We start from the raw sequence: 23,257 nt of genomic DNA, 5'->3' as shown, positions 1-23,257 counted from the left end.
GAAAACGAAGGAGGGAATTAAACCCCAAGGAACTGGATTAAACTGAGTTACGAGATTGCCCCTTCTTCCCGCATTTTCCGTCATAATGTCCTTCTGATCGCCCTCCCCTGCCCCTCCACGCAGAAATGAAACTGACTGAGCCTTCCAGCCTTCCAGCCCCGAGCCCAGCGCACGCATTTCTGAGTCGGGATCTAACGCACCGGGCACGGAACTGGGGACTCGGCTCGGTATTTCAGATTACACGGGGAAGCGGAGTAACTGCAAAGTTGGTAGGACAGACCAGGTTGGCTTAATGCCGAGGGAAGCAGGGAGCAGATCTGATCCGAAAGGAGTCTGAGAAGAGAAATCGGGAGGCACAGCAACCGCCCCAAGCACGTTGAGGTCCACCCCTGGGCGTGTTAAATTACCCGGAGGGTGCGGGTTGCGGGACCACCGCTGGGGAGGGTGCTGGGTGCGCCTGAGCGAGCCGGCGCCGGAGTGCCTCTGCCCGCGGAGGCCGGCGGCCACACGCTCCTCCCCGTCCCTCCTCCCGTCGCGCCGGGGCGTACTTGGAGCTCCCAGCGGACGCGCAGCCCACCCACCCGCTGCGCGCCCGCGGGGACTGCGGCTGGCAGAGGCCCGCAGCGCTGGCGGCGAGGAGCAGTCGGGGTCTGCACCGCCCGGTCGGGGGGCCCTGGTTCCGGCAAGCAGCTCACCGCAGCACCCGGGTGAGGAGGCAGCGCGGGGCGAGGCGGGAGGCCGCGGAGGCGCGGGGCGCGCTGGGCTCGGGCTGGGGCTGCGCGGCGCGGGAGGACGGCGATCCCGGAGCGGCCACGGCCATGGGCTTGGGGGACTGGAGGGAACGGGAACCGCACCACCTCCTGCCAGGGGCGGGGGTCCGACTCGCTGCCCCTGCCCCCTCGCGACAGCGCTGCGATCTTTGCAGGGAGGGTGACGGCATTCGAACCCAGTTCTTTTCAAATCTTTTCCCGAGGAGGAAGGCCTGGGGTGGCAACCTAAGAATTCGGTACCGAGAGGGAATCAAGTCGGGGGAACAGGGAACACGCGGAGATTTCTTATCTCTAGATCTCCGCTGGGACAAAACAAGGAACACCTCTCTTTGTGGAGCACTGCATTTTCCAGAGCCCAGTTCAGAGCAGCTGTTGTAGGAACAGAACTATAAAAACGGAGCACTCGCTCTGTTGTGCTCGCCTGCGCCCGCACATCCCAGAGCTCCCCCACCGCGGCTCAGATAAGATCCTGCTCTATCCGGAGTAAAGGGGAAGCTTGCTTACAGAAAGGCCGACAGAATCGGGCAGCAGAGAACCTTGTCTTCCCCCATCGCACTCGGGAGTTTGTGGTAGAAGTTTCTAGCTCCCCAAACTAAAAGGTCAGGCTTGCATTCAGGCCTGTGGTTCTTGGGGTTGCTGCAGAGGTGATGAGGAAAGATGACGCAGACGTGTGTGGGAATCATAAAAGGGAGCTTGCAGGGTTTTTTGTTTGTTTGTTTTGTTTTGTTTTGTTTTTGAAGGACATAAGCTCAGGTTTAGGAGAGCTTTGTGTGAACAAATCAGTCTTGTGCAAATTACCTTTGACCCAAGTGAGAACCCTGAGCTGGGAGCCTGGTGTGTTAAGTAGGAGCTGGGAAGTGTGTTCCTTAAAGCGTTGACAGTCGCACAAGGCTCAGGACAAAATCGTAGGCTCCCATGCCACTCAGGGACCCGGGCATTAAGTATGGACCACCACAAGGGCGGGTGAGCTGCTGGCAGCCCAGCGGATTTCCTCACAGAGGGAATTCTGGTGTCCCCTAGAAGCTGGTGACAGATCCCACCGCCTTGGCATTTTCCAGCTTGCAGTCATTGCAAGGGAGTCACTGCTGTGGAGGCCTGGTGATGCTCTTGGTGGAACTGGGCCCTCTGTGCTCAAGGCTGACACCCGGGAGTTGTGAGGGATATTAATCTGGTTCAATCACTCATTTTAAGGTTGGGAAATCCCTTCTGAGGTGTGATAAGGGCATGCCCAGCACCGGAAGGTTTCCCGAAAACAAACCCCTTCCCGGGCAGCTGTTTCCTCATTTCCTCTCCATTGGACGTCTGTTCCCTTGAAAGTCAGTAGTGAGGAATAGGCATTCCCGACCCAGTGAGGTTTCTGGGCTAATACACATTACCATCCTGTTTGAGACTCTGATCACAGAGCAGTAAGGAAACTGCAGGAGTGGGGTCCCTTAGGAATGTCAGCTGGAGTTTAGGCATCTGTGTTCCTTTCAGTGACACCCCAGACAATGGGTATTTCCTGGAAAGGAAGGTGATCATCCGGTTATGTATACCTTGGTTCCTCTGCAGCCTCATCGGATAATGGGCTAGACTGACCTCTTGAGACACTGAGAAATTTCCATGAAAGCGAAGCACTGAAGAGAAGGTATTGAGAGAATAGCCCCTGAAGGGAAACATCTGGTTGTAAAATCGCGTTGTCCCAGAATTCTGAGGCATCTCTGTATTTTGAAGGAATGGGCAGCAGAGTTGTACTGCCTCTTTCTATGAAGCCAGGCACCTGTTATGTACCTTCACTGTTACTTGCTCTGTTTTGCAGGTATGACTCAGAACACACTAATAGAAACAGTCTAATATATATAGGCTTGTAGTTTAAAAAACAAACAAACCAGCTTAGCTGTTGAGGAGAAAGAAAAAGCTTGCTCTTAAGAATCAATACTGATTGGATTAAATGCGATAGTTTTGTTCATTCCTTCATTGACTTCAAGAGATATTTATTGAGCACCTACTATGTGCATGGCACTGAGTACAGTGCAGTGAGTAAGACAAATATGGTCTCTGTCCTTATGGACTCCCTGTTCTAGAATCAAGGGACAAGCAAGGCAAATTCAGATACTACTAGATGTTTTGGAGAAAAGGAAACAGCCGTGGTAGAGTACTGTGATCTGTGTGTGTGTGTGTGTGTGTGTGTGTGTATGTGTGTGTGTGTGTGTGTGAGTGAGAGAGAGATGGACAAGTTGGAAGGCCCCAGCTTCTTAGATTGGGTTTTATTTTTTTCTAGATTTTATTTATTTATTTGACAGAGAGTGCATGAGAGCAAGCAAAGGAAGGTACAGAGGGAGAGGGACACGCAGCCTCCACACTGAGCCATGGAGTCTGACGCACGCTTAATCCCACAACCCGAAGTTCATGACCTGAGTCGAAAACAAGTGTCAGATGCTTTAACCAAATGAGCCACCCAGGTGCCCCCTTAGACTGGGTTTTAAGGAGAGATTTTTCTTTCTTTTCCTCTCTCTTTTTAAAGATTTTATTTATTTATTTGAGCAAGAGCAGGGAGGAGGGGCACAGGGAGAAGGAGAAGCTGACTTCGCACCAGTCAGGGAGCCCAAATGGGGCTCAATTTCAGGGATCACCACCTGAGCCAAAGGCAGATGCTTAACCCACTGAGCCACCCAGGCACCTCCTAATGTGACATCTTTCTGAGAGATGACCTTGAGATGAGCCCCCAGAATACTGACCGATTGTTCTGGTGCAGAGACCCACAATCACACAGTCCTGACACCGAGCTCAGTGTGTTACAGGCATAGTCGGAGGCTTGCCTGTAACACTACAGGCAAGCTCATAGTGTTACAGGCAGAGCCCCATAGGCCGAGGTTCTCCGTCTGGACTTGAAATGCAGTGGGAAGCCAAAGGCAGAGGGGTGACATGATAGAAGGCTTCAGAGGGCACTGTGGGTGCAGCGTGAAGAGTGGGTCACAGGAGGAGAAGAGCTGTAAGGAGACCTGCCCTGGGTTGATTGTGGTGACCCAGCAGACCGTGGTAGTAGTGGGTGGTAGAAGCTGTTTCAGGAGGTAGAATAGGAAGTTCCTTTCTGCTTCTCTCTCACATGCCCCATCTACCTAGCTACGATGACATTGCTACAGCTGGTCCACTCCTCTGGTAAAAAGAAATAAGCTAGTCATTATGCTCTTAGGGGTAACGTAAGACATTATTACTATTATTTGCTAATGGTGTGTGACTTTGGATTTCCTGTGCTTCATTTTCAAAAATTTCATAATAATTTTCTAATAAACGTAATTCTTTTTGACTCAGTGTATTCTTTCCAACAAATTATGTTTCTTGTACATAAAACATATTTCGATCTGCTCAGAAGGTTGGAAAATCCTAACTAAGAGTTACCCACAAAACACACCACCCTAGAATGGAGGGGAATAATGCTGCAGTCCTAGCGGGCTTACTCTGGGGAGCTGAGTGGGATTAGGTAGAATCCCAGACAGACTATCGGAGTCTGGGAACTGGAATAAAAATTCAGAAGAAAGTTAGCACATTTGCCTTTGTCCTGGATACAGCCATGTGCAGATATCTGAGTGCAAAGATCTGTTGATAATTGAAAATCTATACGTGGCAGCAGAATTTCTGGAGAGGGCTGTGAACCAGAGTTGAATAGGGCTGTTTCCCTTAGTGAAGCATTCTCTCTCACAGGGGACTCTTGAACTTTCCCTGGTTGATCACTGACGAAATTTTAGAGGACCAGGGAAGAGTGTTGAAGTTGTTTACCCTGGAGGGTAAAGTTGACCTTCTCAGGGACAGGACAACTAACTGCCGCAATGAGGCAACCCTGTTTCTCTTTCCTGCCTCATTTTGATGTGTGCTGACGGGGAGGAGATGTGTCTGGGTGTAAGAAAATAGAGGTTCTTCCTCATTTACGCGGTGTGCAGTGGAGGACTGGGCACTTGGTGACTCGTTGGACTCCTGCTTACCTTCCCTTGCCAGAACCCATTAGTGATTTACTGGCCAGAGCATCTGATTTTGGCTTGAAGTGGCCCATCTGGTGATTCAAATGGCAGACAAAATATGACAGGGATTATGGGATCTGTATAGACCCTTAGGACTGGGAGTGGTTGGGGCATCGTTCGGGGAGAGGCTATGGTTTCTCCTAGAGGTGCCTAATGATGCTCTTTGATTTATGTTTTGAAATGTTGAATTGGCTGCTACCCTTTAAAAATCAGGAGATTTCATTTTTTTTAAAAAGATTTTATTCATTTATTTGACAGACGGAGATCACAAGTAGGCAGAGAGGCAGGCAGAGAGAGAGGGAAGCAGGCTCCTTGCTCAGCAGGGAGCCCGATGTGGGGATCGATCCCAGGACTCTGGGATCATGACCTGAGCTGAAGGCAGAGGCTTTAACCCACTGAGCCACCCAGGTGCCCCAAATCAGGAGATTTTACATAGAAATATGATTTCCAGCTTTTCTTGGGGGAAAAAAAAAAAAAGAAACTACTAATATGGAGCTTTCAACCCTACACACACACACACACACACACACACACACACACGGTAACACCTGCTAGAGCAGCATGGCAGTGTTCCTCTCTGGATGGTCTCCTTTGCCACAGTCCCCACCGCTGTTTCGTCTATTACTCAATGTCCTGTTTAGCTCGTTGGAGTTACCTGGCTGGCCCTCACAGGCTTCGGATCTGAAAGTTCAGGCTTAAGGCCAACTAGTCCTGCCCATCCATCCCACTTCTACCCTCATCCAGTGCAGGAATCCCTTTTTCGGGATCCTTGCTGGGAGTCCCCAGACCTTTTCAATTGCTCCTCTGCTAGAATAGCATAATTGTCGAAAAGCTCCCGCTACAGGGTCCTATGCTCTGGGTTCCCATTCGTGCCCTTTTTCTGTAGAACTGGAGCTCTTATGTGCCTTCTGTGGCTTCCCAGAGCCAAGACCCCTGGTTCCTTGAGCAGCTCCCCATATGGCCCTGTTGCCTTGCTCCCTTATCAGTCTGATTATTGTTCGGTGGTTGTCCTTTTGAAGAAACTTCCAGTTGTGAAAGCCCTTACAATTCAGAGAGTTCAGAGAGAGGTGGTTTCCCTGGTGTGAAAGGTACGGCTTGCCTTCCAAGATGTCAGTCAACAAACTGCCCTGTGGTCTTGGGGAACTTTTAACATTTACGGCCTTAAAGCTATAGAGGACACCAAATGTTGGGAAACTGGATGCAGATGAGTTTCCATTTCCAAAATGGGAATGGAATCGATTAATATTATGTTATTTGCAGCCGTTAAGGATTTCGGCTTATCATTGTCTCATTCAGTTACTGTCACAACAGGGAACTGCTTCTTACTCTTTTTGGACCCTATGTCTTTTCTTAGGTTGTGAAATGATTACACAAGAGTTGTATGGACTGTGCCTGAGATAAGAGGCTTCACACACTTTTGCAGAAGTCGCTTAGGAAGCTGGACATTTGAGATAATGTCCAGGTGAAGTTTTGATTCTCTTAGCTAATATAGGAGGGAGAACATAATATGAATAGAGCAGGTACTCTCTTTTCTCTTTCTGAGTTCCAGTATTAGCAAGGATGAGGCAAGAACTTCTAGTGGTACTTGAACCTTTCTTGTGACAGAGCACTCTCCCCACAGAGGTCTACTTCACAACAGCCTGATTATTAGAATGTTCTTCCTTGGGGCGCCTGGGGGGCTCAGTCATTAAGCATCTGCCTTCAGCTCAGCTTGTGATCCCAGGGTTCTGGGATCGAGCTCTGCACAGGACTCCCTGCTCGGCAGGAAGCTTGCTTCTCCCTCTGCCCCTGCTTGTGTTCCCTCTCTCGCTGTCTCTCTCTCTCTCTCCGTCAAATAAACAAATAAAATCTTTTTAAAAAATTAAAAAACAGGGGTGCCTGGGTGGCTCAGTGGGCTAAAGCCTCTGCCTTTGGCTCAGGTCATGATCCCAGAGTCCTGGGATCGAGCCCTGCATCGGGCTCTCTGCTCAGCGGGGAGCCAGCTTCCCTTCCTCTCTCTCTGCCTGCCTCTCTGCCTACTTGTGATCTCTGTCTGTCAAATAAATAAATAAAATCTTTTAAAAAATATAAAAATTAAAAAACAAAAAATAAAATAAGAAGTTCTTCCTTGTACTGACCAGGCATCCGCCTCCCTAATGCTGGTTTCAGAGTGAAATAAATATTTCTTCCTTATTAAAAAAAGATACAGTCTCCCCAGTCTCCCTTTAGACCAGGGTTCCTGAACCTCAGCATTACTGACCTTTTGGGCCAGATGTTTACGTTGTGGTGTCTATCTTATGCACTGCACTATAGGATGTCTCCCAGCCCCCCTGGTCTCAGCCCACCAGCTGCCAGCAGATGGCAGGGGGTGGTGGACCTGAGAAATGTTCCACTATATGGCCAGGGACCTGACCTGTCCATATGTGTCAGGGCTAAGAGGTGTTAGCTCTCCGAATATGATGGGAGAACTAAGTGCCTACCACCAGTTATGCTGTGAATTTGTACTCTGAGTAGTTTTAATAATGGTGATGGTGACAACAGCTGGCAAAGCTCCAGAAGGTCCAATCCAACCAGTTCTTCCATTGAATCTAACCCCCACTCCCTTTTCCCCTCCCTAATGGTCTCTGACCACCTCGCACAGGCATGCACGCACAGGTGCATGCTGATGACGGGATGAAGGAACCACAGGCCAGGGGCATCCCTGGGATTGGGCTCTTCCTCTTGTCAGGCACTTCCACACCCAGGGCAGTGGCCACCCTGCCTGTGCATTGCAGGGCTCCACAGAGGCACTCAGAGAACCTGGGCAAACTGCTGGGGACTAGAATGTCCACTGTGCTGAACCCCAGGCTCTTGGCCATAGTTTGGCCTTGCACCCGAGGACCATGCAAGATGGCGCCTGGTCTTGCATCACAGGACCCTCTATGGCCACCCTCTTCCACTTTTTTTTTTTTTTTTAATTTGACAGAGAGAAATCACAACTAGGCAGAGAGGCAGGCAGAGAGAGAGGAGGAAGCAGGCTCCCCACAGAGCAGAGAGCCCGATGTGGGGCTCGATCCCAGGACCCTGGGACCATGACCTGAGCCGAAGGCAGAGGCTTTAACCCACTGAGCCACCCAGGCGCCCACCCTCTTCCACTTTTAAAGACCCTTGATTACATTGGGCCCACCTGGATGGTCCAGGATAATCTATTTTCAAGTCAGCTGATTACCTACCTTAATTCCATCTATAACCTTGATTCCTCTTTGCTGTGTAATGTTCTGGGAGCTAAGATGTGGAGATTTGGGGAGGCGGGAGTGTCGTTGTTCTGCCAGCCATATACTCCCATTTTAAAAGTTCATCCAAAAGAATTTGAGGAACAGAGTCCTGGTGCTTATGAAAGAGCTGTTTCTTTTCTCTTTACCAAGAACAGGAGAAGTAAGCACAGACCCTAATCTCTTGCCAGGATTGGAATTGACATGGATTTACCCATCAGCTCTTGACAGAAATTCTGGACTCAAGAGTGGACATTTTGCCTACTATTTTGGTTTGTCTTTTGTTTCAAAAAGGGAAATGATGCCATGGGGCAGGTGGTTGGCTCAGTGGGTTAAGCCTCTGCCTTCAGCTCAGGTCATGATCTCGGGGTCCTGGGATTGAGCCCCACATTGTTTACCCTGCTGAACAGGGAGCCTGCTTCCCCCTCTCCTTCTGCTGTTCCCCCTGCTTGTGCTCTCTCTCCTCTCACTCTCTGTCAAATAAATAAATTCTTAAAAAAAAAAAAAAAGTGGGGGGGAAATGATGCCTGATGAGAATTTACTAGTGACAGAGGAACAGAGGGTTAGCGGAGGTCATGGTATTATACAGAGATCTCGGCTGAGATTTGAAGAGCTAGTAGGAAACTGAGACTTGAGGGATGGACATTGGTACACAGAAGAAAAGACAGTATCAACTTTTATATAAAGTCATCTATACCCCCAATGTGGGGCTTGAACTGACAACCCTGAGATACTGACTGTAGCCAGCCAGGTGCCCCCAGAAGGGATCAACTTTTAAAGGGATGGTAACACAATGTGTTCTCTGAGCGCTCTTTAAAGGTCTTGTTTATCTGCCAGGATGATATTCTAGCTAGTGATCAAGGAGTCAAGATCGAAGAAAATGCTTTTCAGGTTTTATTATTTGAAAGTATTGAAAGAGTATTGATTTTTTAAAGTAAATATTCTCATCGACTTAAAATACTGGAAAAGAGAAAAGTAGAAGGAAGGATTAAAAATTACCTTTCATTTCTAACTACAAACTCGTCAAAGAGGGGGAACTTTGTAAATATTTGTTATTTCTTTTATCTATTTTATATATTTTGAAGATACATATCTCTTCTTGTTCTTACGGTTGCCCCCCCCACACACACACTCCTTCTTCGTCTTTTACATATCTGAGATCTTTATTCTCTACATAACATTTTACTTAATATTAAACATAAACACTCTCCATGGTCATATGAGCTCTACTAAATATTCTTTCAAAATTATTTACTAGAAGTAAGGCAGTATGTTTGGGTGTAACAGAAAATGTGAAACATTATGGGAAAACCACCATAATTCTGTCACCCTTATTAAATTAATAGTCTTTTAGGGTGAATTTTTACACAGCAAAATTCTATAATCTATTTTCAGCTAGAATTGCATAGCAAACTGTTTTCTAAGTCATAATGAATTTGTTTTGTAAATATCTTGTTAATAACTGAATAAAATCCCATTGATGATATTCCTTGATTGTTTGAGGTTCTGTAGGGTTGTGTGTGTGTGTGTGTGTGTGTGTGTGTGTGTGTGTGTGTTGGCTCCCATAAGTAGAATTGGAACAAACACCAATAGTGCATTATATTTTTAGGATTTTTTCTTCCCTATGAATATGACTTTTTGTGTGTGCTGATCTTAGAAATAAAGTGAGAAGGTGAAAGGATATGGACCATTTAAGGCTTGCCAAATTGCCTTCCAAAGGTCAGGGTACGTATCTATACTCCCACTACAGCTGCCAAGTACGCTTTGGTAAATTTCACAGAGCTCAAAAATATGTAAGTCCGTGTTCCCCACATGTTGTTTACCAATTATTGATCTGTCCGGCCAGGTATGTTTTTCTCCATGAAAATGCTTTGACTGCTGGTGTCGGTAATGAACCTTTAAACATTGTGATTAGTAACATTGCTGTACAAAACATTTCAGTGTCCTCCCCTTGGATTCTCCAGTTGTAAATGTCCAAAGTCAATATTATACTTATCCGGGCCCTCATTTGCAAACGTAACCAGCTAACTCAAATCCCGCGGTTGAGTAGAAGGTCCTTTTCTGTAGAAGGAGAACCATAGAAAAAGAACAGACTTCTTATGAATTCTCCCTCTGTGTGGGGATTCAGAGGCCTCCCTTAGTCTCCCTCTCAGACATCTCAGTGGCCATTGGAAGTTTAAAGAAGCCAGTGTCGAGAAAGCCAGGGACTAGTAGCCATTGATAGTAGTCCTTTGTTCAGAAAAGCAAGAAGCACTGTTTTCACTTTATTAATATAGGAAATGTTTGGTCATATTGATGTAAAATGTGTAATACTTCTATAGAAGATTGATGATCGCTTATAATACAATCGCATGAAACAGCCAAACAGCTTTACCTGAGAAATCAACCCAGAGAAATGGATTCGAAACCATGCGGATGTGTTGTGGAGGCACATAGGACTGTGAGACATTTGAAAAGGCGAAAGGTATTGGACCTTTCCCAGGAGCAGCTTCAACCTATTTAGGGAAAGAAGGCAGACAAGCTGTTTCAGTGTTAAAAAGTGACACGTAAGTTAACTGACACGTAAAGGTGTGGAGTGAGACTGGTTGGAGGTGCTGAGGAGGCACTGGGGGGAGTCACCATCAAGGAGATCAGGTCCCCTTGACTTAGGAGGAACGAGGCTGGAGCCTGGGACTGAGAGCTGGTCATAGAGAGGAGAGGGTGAGCTGTGATCTGGAATTAAATTGAAGGCAGAGAGAAAGGCTTCCAAGGGAACATCCTCCTGGTGTTTCTGCTTTCCTTAGAGGAGGAGCTGTTTCCATCATCAGTTGTAGAGAATAGGAGGGCAGCATGAAGGAGAGCGCCTCCGTTCAAGGAGCAAACACTTTAACCTAATGGGGTGAGATGAGCTAAGGAGGAAGGAAGGGGCTGCCCTGAGGTCACTGGGACACAGGAAGACTAAAGTGTGGCCTGGGGGCCCAGCCGTGTTCAGAGGCTGTGCTGAGGCTCTAGCCCCCTGTACTTGACATCCTCTGTAAACCCCAGATGCACACACACATGCACATCCACACATGGTTGGGCTAAGGACACACTCGGCCTTCTGCGGGATCGAAGTCATTCCTCTGCTAGCTCAGCCCATGTTCACTGGACACCAGCCAGGAGAAGGGCCCGCCGTGCTGGGTGAGGTGGGAAATGTCACTGCCTGTGGGACAGACGTCCACGCTCAGATATACGGCTTGGAAGGGTCTCTCCGTGTTCTGGCCCCCCTGCTCTTGCCTCCAACCTCCTAACGTCTCCTATACCTCCCTGATTCCCACGCCTTCACTTATAGCCTCCTCTAGGTGAAATGCCCTCCTTCTCCCCATTGACTCGGGTCAGTCTGCTAAGGATCCTCCTTCCGCCAGTGTCGACTCCTCTGTGACCTCTCCTGGGAGGGTGACTTCTCCTGGGAGGACTGTCCATGCCTTCGGGCATCATGCACCCCCTGGACTCAACCATCTGCCTTTGTGTCCACACACAACCCACATTTATCAAAACATCTCAAGCCCCAAACTGCATTTGTAAAAATCCCTGACTCTCTCCATGCCTCCTCAGCACTTAGCCTGAGCAGGGAGAAGACCCTGGAAGCTACAACTTCTAGCAAACACAATCCTGTCCCCATCCCTCACTTGTCATTTGAGACAAAGACTACACAAAGCCAAAAGAGCATAAAACCCATGGATATAGTTAGAATAATTCATTTACAGATTTTTCTGATTGCAGTGTTCTAAATACATTTATCAAGACTGAAATTTCCTCCTAGCTTTGGAGTCCTTGCCGTACTGCTTCCCTTCAGAGGGTGCAGGATGCTTATCGTAGGAGGCAGCCATACACTTAGCACCCGGTGCTTGGCACACAGGGTGCTTACTAAATGTTTGGATGGGTGGATGGGTCAGCAGATGGCGAGGTGTCTAGGCTGCTGTGGTATGATGAGACAGCGCAGGGGGAAAGTACACACTATTACAGAGGACCAAGTATGTGGGCATTGTGGGGGGCAGGTGCTTCTGGCTGAGGAAACCATCCAAGGCATCACGGCAGGAGACCCCCAACTCGATTACAGGGGGGAATACGATGAAAAGGAATTGTGTGGTGCATACCTATCACAAGTTGAATGCATTAATGAAGAATTCACATGTCTTCGTAAACCTAAACCTATATATGGGACAGACCCTCCATAGGCCATTAGAGAAACCTACCTGCTTAGCAAGGAGGCCCACAGTCATACTTATTTCTCCTAAAATAGATGGTTTTCAACTCCATTCTGCGTTGAGCATGTGGTTTTGTCCCATCTCCTAGATAAGGGAAGGCTCTTCCTGCCCGTGCCTACTTGTTCTTTATGTAGCCCAGTGATTCTCCACCAAGGGCAGCTCCAGCTGCCTACCCTCCCCCACCAGGGGACACTTGGCAAAGTCTGGGGACATCTGTGTTTGTCACAAGCCTGGGGGGACGATGCTGCTACTGGCTTCTGGTGCCCAGAGTCCAGGGTTGCTGCTAACTATCGAGGACAGTTCCAGGAGAAAGAATGACCTGGCTCCACATGTCAGTGTGGAGAGGATCAGGAAAACATGGCGGCATGGGAAGCCCATGCTACCCACGCTGCCTGGGCTACTCAGCAGGGTAAACCCACCAACTTTCAGGTCATGGGCTCTTTTCTTTCTCAGAACATAGGCTCTAGAATCTAGTATATTTTGCTCCTAATGGATCTAAGCTGATTCCTGGTCAAGAAGGGGAAAGAGACACGCGCTGAGAGTTGGCGTGTTTGGTGTGGTGCTGGCCTGTTTCCTCATCTCATCAGCCTTATGACACTGGTCGTGTTCATTCCCCTTCATCAGCTGGGACATTTAGGTTTCCAAGATGCAGTGATTGGCTGAGCTGATCCTCTGATTACAGGCCCAGGCCTTTCCTCTTGCCCTTGTCCAGAGCTTGGGCCGATCCCATGTTTTCCACAAAAGCCCAAGTGCACCTGCCGTCCAGTGTTGGGCTCGCTGCTGTCGCAAACCTGATGACCTCGTGACCAGGGGACAAGGTGTCTTGATCACAATATGACCACTGACTTGCTGTGTAGTTTCAGGCAAGTTTTTTTTTTTTTGCCCCCTCCCCCTTTGGGGGCCTCAGTTTCCCTGTATATAAAACAAGGGGATTAGATAGGTGGTGTCTTGTGGTTTCACCAGAACTGGAGTAGGTTATGTTCATCTTTAAAAAAGAAATTATCTAGTTTTTTAGAGAGAGAGAGAGCGCATGAGCGGGAGGGACAGTGAGAGAGGGAGAGAGAGAATCTGAAGCAGACCACACTCAGCATAAAGCCCTACACGGGACTTGATCTCAGGACGCTGAGATCATGACCCAAGCAGAAGCCGGGAGTTGAACACTTGACAGGCTCTGCCACCCAGGTGCCCTATGTTTATCTTTGTCTGGAGCACAAAACCAGGCATCTTTGAAGTATATTACTCTCTTTTGTTTGTCACCCAACAGCTCAAACCTCCCTCTTCTCCCCATCCGCCAACACACTGAAACTATCTTTAAAGCCTGTGCATTGTGTAAGACTGATGATTCACAGACCTGTATCCCTTGTGTAAGACTGATGATTCACAGACCTGTATCCCTGGGGCAAATAATACATTATATGTTAATTTAAAAAAAAAAAAAGACCTAGCGCAATGCCTGGCTCGTGGGTGCTAATTTGAAATTGAAATAGCCACAAACCACTGATCTTTTTTTTTTTTCCAGAAAAAATACCTACCCGAGATTTTCTTTTTTTCTTTTAAAGACTTCATTTATTTATTTGAGAGAGAATTAGAGAGAGAGAGAGAGTTCACAAGCAAAGTGAGGGGCAGAGGGAGAAGCAGGCTCCCTGACTCAGGGCTCGATCCCAGGACCCCAGGATCTTGACTTGAGCCGAAGGAAGCCGCTTAATTGACTGAGCCAGCCAGGCGCCTTTGCTCCAGACTTTCAAAATGAAATGAAGCACACCTTTCTCCTAAAATTACTGCTTCAAAACAAAGTCTCTGATCAATATTATCTCTGGGGGCGCCTGGGTGGCCGAAGCCTCTGCCTTTGGCTCAGGTCATGATCCCAGGGTTATGGGATCCAGACCCACATTGGGCTCTCTGCTCAGCGGGGAGCCTGCTTCTCCCCACAAGCCCCCACGGCCTGCCTCTCTGCCTACTTGTGATCTCTGTCAAATCAATAAATACAAGTCTTTAAAAAAATAATATCTCTGAATTGGGCCAAAAATCTCTAAGGGTCCAGCTTAAATTTTGTTGCTCAAGGAAAGAGCTAGGCTTTTGTTGTTTCATTTTTCTTCCTTCTCAAGCTGTGCATGTTCCTTGTTGACAAATTAGCAAAGTACATGTTATAAAGAAGGCTAGAATCCTACTACTTAAATATAACCGCTGAGAACATTCTCGCTTTATATTCATCTAGACTTTTTTTTTCTACTTGTGTATAAACATACATCGTTAAATGAAAACAAGAGCATATGATACTGATAGTTTCGACTCGTTTACCTCCAAGAGCAAGGCTTGTTGATCAAGCCTCCAAAACCCATTAGTCATTTGAATCAGCAAATCACTTCGAGCCTCAGTGTTCCTAACTGTAAAATGGGGATAATAGTGATGAAGTTTTAAATATAAGTGAGGTTCAGTAGGGTGAGGTCCAGAGCCGATAACCAGCAAAGAATTCTTGAGACTCTTTGGTGGAAAATGGTGGTTTATTAAAGCACGGGGACAGGACCAGTTGGCAGAAAGAGCTGCTGCCTGGGGGCTGTGAGGATGGTCCATTATGTGTTCCCAAGTTGGGAGGGAGGGGGTCAGGGATGGCATAAGTCTCTAAGGAATTTTGGAAGCAAGTTTTCCAGGACCCTGAGGAGCTAGCTATTTTTGGGGAAAAGGTTATTCATTACCAGTAGTAAAACCTTTGTTGTGAGACCCTTTAGGTGTATATCAGTGGGCCATATGCTTGGCAATGATTGTCAACACTATCTTAGAGGGTTTAGAGATTAAGTTTCCAAAGAAATTGTTAAAGTAGATTTACAGGATCCTAGTGGGGGTAGGAGTCCATCAGGCTAGGATTGCCCTTTGCCCTTGCAAAACCTTAAGGTGGAGAGTCCCTAGAGGAATGTCACTCTGCCTGTTTCAACAGCTTATCAGCAGGTAAGGAAATTTAATAATTTTTCTTCTGCCTCTGTTTCCCACATCAGTAGTACCTGCCTAACTCTACTCCTTGTTGTGAGAACTAACGATGACATTACGTACACTGCTAGACAGCATTGGCACATAGTAGGTGCTCGAGGACAGTCACTTAAACCTCACTTCACCTTTTTAAATTTCTTAACTAAACCAGGAATCAAGTTTTGGATTCGGAAGCTATGAGTTGCAGTCAAAATACTTCTTTGTTTATCTTTAGGAGTTTCTGCTTAATATTCAAGCAGACAAAAACCAGTCAGCAAGCTGAGACACTGGAAAACCAATCGTTGAGTCTCTTCCCAGATGCCTGTGATATGTTAATTAGGAACATTGGTGGATGCTTCCAGAAGCATGCTTCATCAAGTCCTCCCCCAGGTCCAAGGCGTTCTCATTCAGGCTTTTAGACCTTGTAAACCTAATTGAAAATCTGATATCAAGATCCTCTTTCCTATTACTTCTACAGCTTTCTGTATAACATCACTCGTTTAATTTTAAAAGGGCTTCTTGTCCAGAATTTCCTGTTTCACTGTTAAAACTCCTGAAAGAGGACTGGCTTCTACTGTCCCAAACATAGAGAAAAAAAAAATGGTTTCAAAAAAGAACAATTTTCCCATTATTGTTTTTATTTTTTTTTAAGATTTTATTTATTTATTTGTCAGAGAGAGAAAGGGTGCACAGGCAGGGGGAGGGGCAGAGGCTGAGGGAGAAGCAGGCTCTCCACTGAGCAAGGAGGCTGATGGAGGACTGGATCCCAGGATCCTGAGATCATGACCTGAGCGGAAGGCAGATGCCCAGCTCCTTGAGCCACCCAAGTGGCACCCCCACTTTTGTTTTTAATGATGAGAAGAAGCTGCATCTCCAGAAGAGAACTGTTTGCATCCCTTAAGTATGGTCTGTTACCTAGCTCTCTCAAACACAGAAATTATATCACAACCTATACTCTGAATAATTTAGACTCATGGTTTATAGACTATATCTTCACTGCAGGGCCGAATGGTAGAGTACAGCCTCACTCACGCTGGTGGGAAGCTGGGCGGCCAGTGGGGGCTGGGGTAACCAGGGTGGGTTACTGCCCACAGGATTGGACTTGATGGACTTTGAAAAGTTTGTTTGTTTGTTTGTTTTTCTCCAAAGCATTTCTTCCCGAAAGTATATGATTCTTTCCTTTAGAGTAAATTTACAGGGGCTTCCATAGCATGTCCCCAGGAGACCTTGGCTAAAAGAAAGGGCTATTATTCAGAAGTTGATGAGGAAAGCCTCATGAGCAGACCAGAACCTCTTAGCAGCCACTTGTTATTTTTATTTTTTTTTAAGATTTTATTTATTTATTTGACAGACAGAGATCACAAGTAGGCAGAGAGGCAGGCAGAGAGAGAGGATGGGAAGCAGTCTCCCCGCTGAGCAGAGAGCCCGATGCGGGGCTCGATCCCAGGACCCTGGGATCATGACCTGAGCCGAAGGCAGTGGCTTTAACCCACTGAGCCACCCAGGCGCCCCAGCAGCAGCTTGTTAAACTAGGGAGCTGTTACCTTGAGAAGCCAAGTAAGGAGCTGAAAGGAGGAACATTTCATAAGTCTTGAGAAGCAGGGGGTAGAGGACAAGAGGTACCCCAAACCTTAGGAGGGGCCTAGCAGGCTACAGAGGAGAAGAAGGCCGGCGAATACAGAGTTCCCCAAGAAATGGAGGAGGCATGCTAATTACAGTGTTTAGGGGTTGTTAGAGCCCTTAATGAATCCCATTAGACCTATTCAGCAGAACCACCTGTGGACAAAGGGGATGATGGTCAAGGATGCCTTCCTGTTCCTGTCTCAAGGTCTTGATTGATGCACTAGCTCTTACTTCCTTAACGTTTATTAAGCAACTACTTACCTAGGGGCAAGGCAGGCCCGTTGCAATGCAAAATGAGTATGCTAACCTTTGCATTTACCTACATGCAAAAACACTGTTTTCCATATATTCATCATTTAACCTTGGGTTGCCCTTATCCTCGGCCCCATTTTACAGATAAGGGAATAGGCTCAGAAGGACTCCGTAGTTTGCAGGGGGTCACACTGCTAGCATCAAGGTGACAATTCACACCCAGGCAGTTGGGCTCTAGGTCCTTAAGCCCAGGTCGTTGACACCTACCACTTCAGTGTGTGGAGAAGTCACCCCTGGTGTGAAATCATCGGGGCATGTGTTTCTGGGCCACACCAAAAAGAGGGTAGAGTCCTTCCTCCTCATTCAAGAAATATCTCCAAATGCTTGCTCTCCACTGGGCCCTTTGTTAAGTTATAACAGTAAGTGACCTGGGAGACCAGTCTCTGCCCTGGAGGAGCTCACAGGCCACTGGTCGAAGCGTTCTGTCAACAGAGCCTCATGGCAGAGGCGGCAGAATGCCCACGTGGAGACCTGTATGGACGCCGGCAGAGCAGAGGGGGCGGCCTGCCATGTGGCTGGTGGCTCCGTGGCTTGACCACGCAGACCCAGGACCCTCTGCTCGCTGAGGTAGGAAAGCCCCTTCTTCTCTGGTACCATTGAGGAGCCAGACCCAGAGAAGGCCTCCTTTCTTGACTGTAGGGAAACTTTGGACCCCATTGCTTTCCCACCAAAGGGGGACAATCTTGGCACAGTCTCCCCCCAACCTCCAACAGAGCACACTGGCCTGAGGCAGCAGCGAGAGGCAGTGCCTTCTGTGGCTCTGGGAAGGTTGAGGAAGGAGAGGGATCCGGTTTGGGTCCTTTGATCATTCAGTCCACGGGGGTCAAAGAAAAAGGCCTGCCCTCCAGTCCTGCCTGCAGATGTGACTGTAAAGTTTTGCAGGCGAGGTAAACACAACACCAGGTGAGGTAGGCACAAGGCAAGATTTATTAAAGGCACTCTCCAGCGAAGTTTCGGGGCTCAGGAGAAGGGGAGCCAGGAAAGTTGCACGGGGAGGGCACTGGGAGGGAGTCAGCCGGGGTCTTTTATCGGGCCAAGGCAGGGCATGGGTTCACATCCATACATGGTAAGGTATTTGGTGATGGGGGGGAGGGGATCCTGATACTAATATTTCCTGCATAGGTATCAGGTTACCTATGGAGAGGAGACCTGGGCATACATCCTTTTGGTGGGAGAGTCAAGGGTTAAGGAAGGTGGGGGGGCTGGAAGATGGCGTATTGTTCTTCTTCCCCCCAGATGAAAAATGCAGGGCACTAGTATCGCTTCTCTGTTATGTCCACTAGACCTTTATTCCCACCAGGTTTTGTAAAGAATCTGTTACAGCATTCATCACCATTATTTGAAAGGCTCTCATCTCAACCCACTGGAATTTTGAAGCTAAAAATCACATCTGTTTTAAAAATTTTTTTTTTTAAATTTTAGAAATCTTTATATCCCAAGCATAGACTGACACATTGGCATTCTAAAAATTGAGTACGTGAAGACAGGAACAAGTGAATGAAGAAATGAGGCCGCCAATCATTACATTATTTAGAGGGTTACTACTCTGAGGGCGAGATCAGACAGCATGCATGATAGGCTGACAAGAACCTCTAAACGAATAATACTCTCTGGGCTCCTGGGAGGCTCAGTTGGAAGAGCAGATAACTTGATCTCAGGGTCAGGAGTTCGAGCCCCACATTGGGACTAGAGTTTACTCACATAAAAAGAAATAATAAATAAATAAAAATAACAAATAAATAGTACTCTTTTCATTCCGTTGCAGCAGTTTCCAAATACTATATGCTGGGCGTGACTGTGTGGGGATCCCTCAGGAACTAAAGTGCAGATGCCCAGACATGCCTAAAGATTCTGAGTCAGTAGGTCTGGGGTAGGACTCAGGAATAAGTCAGTATGCTCTTTTTTTTTTTTTTTTTTTTTTTTTTAGAGCATTTGAGCTTGAGCCGGGGTGGGGTGGGGGGGAGCTGAGGGAGGTGGGGACTCAGAGGAAGAGAGAGAATCTCGAGTATCCTCCACGCCCAGCTTGGAGCCCCACTGGGTCTCGATCTCAAGACCCTGAGATCACAACCTGAGCTGAAATCAAGAGTGGGACGCTTAACTAACTGAGCCACCTAGTTGCCCCAGGCACTTTGAACAAAGGTTCCCTGAGAACCCCTGTGGCTTGCATGAGGTCAGGGAGGGAACTCCGAATGCCACTTCACTCTGAGGACCGCAGAAGATGGCAGCGGCACAGGGCTGTCAGGAAGCAGGGGGAAGGCAGAGCACCCCAGTCCTGCTCAGAGGACTTGGGGAAGCCCTCCCAACAATTGGCTATCTCTAACTCTTCCTGAGGTTGTTACAGGGATCGTGTCACAATCCCTGAGGAGCTGTGACCAAGCTAACTTCCTTTGCATTAATGTGATATTTCTAAAAAATCTCTGTTGACCTCCCTATGTGTTTCACTTTGCCTTCATTTTTCCTCATCGTCGTGCCCCGTGATTTTCCAAATGGCCGAATGACACTCCTCTTATTCAGTCATGGGCTGTGAGCACCGTGGGTGGAATTTTCTCAAGCCTCGTGTCCCTGTAAATACTTTCTGTGGATGATGTCATTGGATGGAAAACCCAGTTGTCACGGTCCAACAGCAGGGGAGTGCCGGAGGCTGGTGAGCAGAGAGCCTCAGTTCAACTTCTGTTGCTTATTTGGAAAACTCGGTAGCTATTTCTTTGGATTCATACACAGTACTCCGCGGTTTCCAAGGGTTCTGGCATGTGGCTTCAAATAGCAATTAGGGCAAGAACAATGAGACAGATGCTCATCTCTTTAGAGAACAATGTCTAGCTCTTTATTAAACCCTCTTTTCAATCCAGGAAGTTCCTGAACACAAGAGCATCATCGAAAGAGTCGTGCGTTCATTAACTTCAGAAGATTATCATTTTAGGGGGAAGAGAAATCAGGGCTACCCAAAGTTGGTGTGTTGTGGTTAAAAGCAGGGACTCAGGGGTACCTGGCTGGCTCAGTGGATTAAAGCCTCTGCCTTTGGCTCAGGTTATGATCCCAGGGTCCTGGGATGGAACCCCACATCGGGCTCTCTGCTCAGCAGGGAGCCTGCTTCCCTTCCTCTCTCTCTGCCTACCTGTGATTGCTGTCAAATAAATAAAATCTTTAAAAATAAATAAATAAATAAATGAAAGCAGGGACTCAGATATTCTGGATTCAAGCCCCACCTCCAGCCCTTGCTAGCTGTGTGATGAGTAAAATTCTCCTTGCCTCAGTTTCCTTGTCAATACAGTGGGGATCATTAAAACTCCCTCGCAGCTTGTTTAATGATGACTGAGTAAGATAGCCTGTACCAGAAACTGAAAAATGCTGGGCATATAATAAGCTTCCAAATGTTGGCAACGTTGTTATTTATTTAGTGAGCAAACTTTAAAAAAAATATATTGTATTTATTGAGAGAAAGCAAGAGAGCGAGAACAAGGGGAGGGGCAGAGGGTGAGGGAGAGAATGTCAAGCCGACTCCATGCTGAGTGCAGAGCCAGATTTGGGGCTCAATCTCAGGATGCTGACATCATGACCTGACCCGAATCCAAGAGTTGGGTGCTTAACTGACTGAGCCACCCAAGTGCCCCAGTGAACAGACTTTTTTGAGCAACACCTAAGTGCCATTTTAAAATAAAAAGGCAAATTACAGTGCTAGGTACTCACATGAAAAGACTCAAAACATACTATCAAATTAAAAGTGTAACTTCAAATGACGTACTATAAACAAATTTAAAACTATTTTATATACATATATTTATGTGTATGTATGTATGTGTATGTGTCTATGAATTCTGTGTAAGTATTCAAGCATAGGAATACCGTTTTTTTCCAAGGGAGAACTTGTACAGGGTAGGGGTGAAACTACAAGGTAGTTTTTGCTAATAAGTTGTTAGCATAGCACCCAACTGTAATATCAGTTCTTACTATCATGAGTCTAATATGCTGTTTGTGAGGCTACAGATACTCATTCATGAATTCTATAAACATTCAGGCAACACCACTGCATGCCAGGTCCTCTAAGGCAGTGGGAACATACATAAAACCTGACCTCTGTCTTGGGGAAGGTTTCAGGGTAGGAGGATTATAGAGATCACCAAAAATAAAAATGTCATCAGCACCAAAACAGTCACAGCTGCAGCCATATGATATTTTATAACCCTGATGGAAACGCCAGCCAAAACTTAACAGAGTGTTTGCAAATGTGCCTAGGATATTATTATGAATGTGATCTGTGACTTACAATTATTGATGCTGTTCTTTTTTTTTTTTTCCCATTTTATTTATTTTTTCAGCGTAACAGTATTCATTCTTTTTGCACAACACCCAGTGCTCCATGCAAAACGTGCCCTCCCCATTACCCACCACCTGTTCCCCCAACCTCCCACCCCTGACCCTTCAAAACCCTCAGGTTGTTTTTCAGAGTCCATAGTCTCTTATGGTTCGCCTCGCCTCCCCAATGTCCATAGCCCGCTCCCCCTCTCCCAATCCCACCTCCCCCCAGCAACGCCCAGTTTGTTTTGTGAGATTAAGAGTCATTTATGGTTTGTCTCCCTCCCAATCCCATCTTGTTTCATTTATTCTTCTCCTATCCCCCTACCCCCCCATGTTGCTTCTCCATGTCCTCATATCAGGGAGATGCTGTTCTTTTTTTTTTTTTTTAAGTCTTATTTATTTATTTATTTATTTATCAATTAAGCATTGACTCTGTGCTGAGCACACAGCCCAATGCGGGGTTTGATCTCACGACCCTGAGATCCCAGCCCGATCTGAAACCAGGAGTTGGACACTTAACTGACTGTGCCATGGAGGCGCCCCTCGATGCTATTTTTAACCAAAGCAGACTGCTGCAGAGTTAGAGAATGCGTGACCAGCACCCTCCTGTGACTGCTAGAAGTGTGATTTCTGTGCTCTACGATCCAGCATTACCAAGAATTTTGCCTCCCTGATGCCTTTCAAAAATCCAGCTCAGACAGTGCGCGTTTGCATTGTTTCCAGGTGCCTTCCTCCCTTAACAATATATGAAGTCATGTTGCTCGTACCTTAATCGCACTGATTTCTCAGTCCTCTTTATTGCATGTTTTTTTTTTTTTATTTTAATAACCTGCCTTGAAGAAAGTTAAGCTGAAACCGCTGCTCAGCTTCCAAGATGTTACCACCCAAAGTGCATGCGCTTTTCTGCCTCTGCAGCTGCCTGGCACTGGTCCATCCTATTGACTGGCAAGACCTAAATCCTGTTGCCCAAATTAGATCATCAGGTAAGAGGTCTCTTTGTTCAAGGGCTTGACCAACTGACCCATTGCCAGACTCGACTGACCCCAGAGCAGTTGCACCTGTGGACTTTTAACTAAGGTTAATTACAAAGAGGCTTATGGAGACCTTGTGTTCTCCTGGGGCATGGAACAAAGCCTCCCTTTCTCCTCACTCCAGCCAAAACTGAAGAAGCTCCCGTCTTCTTCAACGTCATGACGGCAGGACAGAACCAAGGTGAGGCATTTTCAGGCAAACCGGAAGCTCAGCTCGCAACTGCTGTAGAAAACTTCCTCAACCCAGCCCCTTGTCTCTCTCACCACCGTAACCCGCCCCCACGCAGGCGCAGTGACACAACCCCCTTGGGGTTCCCTCAGAGGCAACCGCAAAACCTGCTCTGGTGGAAGAGAAAGAACAGGCAGTTGTCTTGATCAACAGGTTTAGTTCTGGTTCCTACGGGGAGGAGATGAGAAAATGGCAGGTTAGGGTCTTGGGGCCCAGAGGGGAACAGTGTTTCCACTGTCATCACAAGGAGAGAAAGGGACAAGCTGAAGAGCCCCAGGTAAGAATGGACACGCATCTCTTGCTCGTTCTTACCTTGTAATTGGAGGGAAGAAGAGGCAGAGGTTGAGTCAAGCCCAGAAGAGGTGGCCTGAGTGAGGCAGCCATTTCTAGACAAGGACATGTGCCTTCACTAAGAAGGACACTTTACTGCAAAGAGCTTTGCAAATGCCTGCAAACCCCAGAGCATTGTGCTGCATCATCTTCTGTAGCCAGCTTCCCCTCAGGTGAACCGTGTAGGTGGCTTCTGAATGGTGTCATACTGTCTGTGGCCCCATGCCTGGTCACTCTGGATCGAGCTGTTCAGG

General features: G+C 47.2%; 1 protein-coding gene across 6 annotated transcripts in view; it reads left to right on the top strand.

Moving 5' to 3' along the window:
- Positions 1 to 314: 314 nt before the first annotated feature.
- The window catches only part of PLA2G7 (phospholipase A2 group VII), a 38,916-nt gene continuing 15,973 nt past the window's right edge, over positions 315 to 23,257 (top strand). Inside the window, exons 1-3 of one of the 6 annotated variants that reach the window (XM_046004692.1) lie at positions 316 to 707; positions 2,322 to 2,397; positions 22,254 to 22,396. In XM_046004692.1, the coding sequence (XP_045860648.1) occupies positions 22,288 to 22,396 (109 nt within the window). In that variant the 5' untranslated portion in view covers positions 316 to 707; positions 2,322 to 2,397; positions 22,254 to 22,287. The other 5 variants (XM_046004691.1, XM_046004690.1, XM_046004693.1 and 2 more) reach the window with 5 other exon arrangements.

This window comes from Meles meles, chromosome 5 (assembly GCF_922984935.1).
Source record: "Meles meles chromosome 5, mMelMel3.1 paternal haplotype, whole genome shotgun sequence".
In the NCBI taxonomy this organism is placed as follows: Eukaryota; Metazoa; Chordata; class Mammalia; order Carnivora; family Mustelidae; genus Meles; species Meles meles.
The sequence above is the reverse complement of the archived record's forward strand: the minus strand, read 5'-3'. Positions and strand labels throughout refer to the sequence as shown.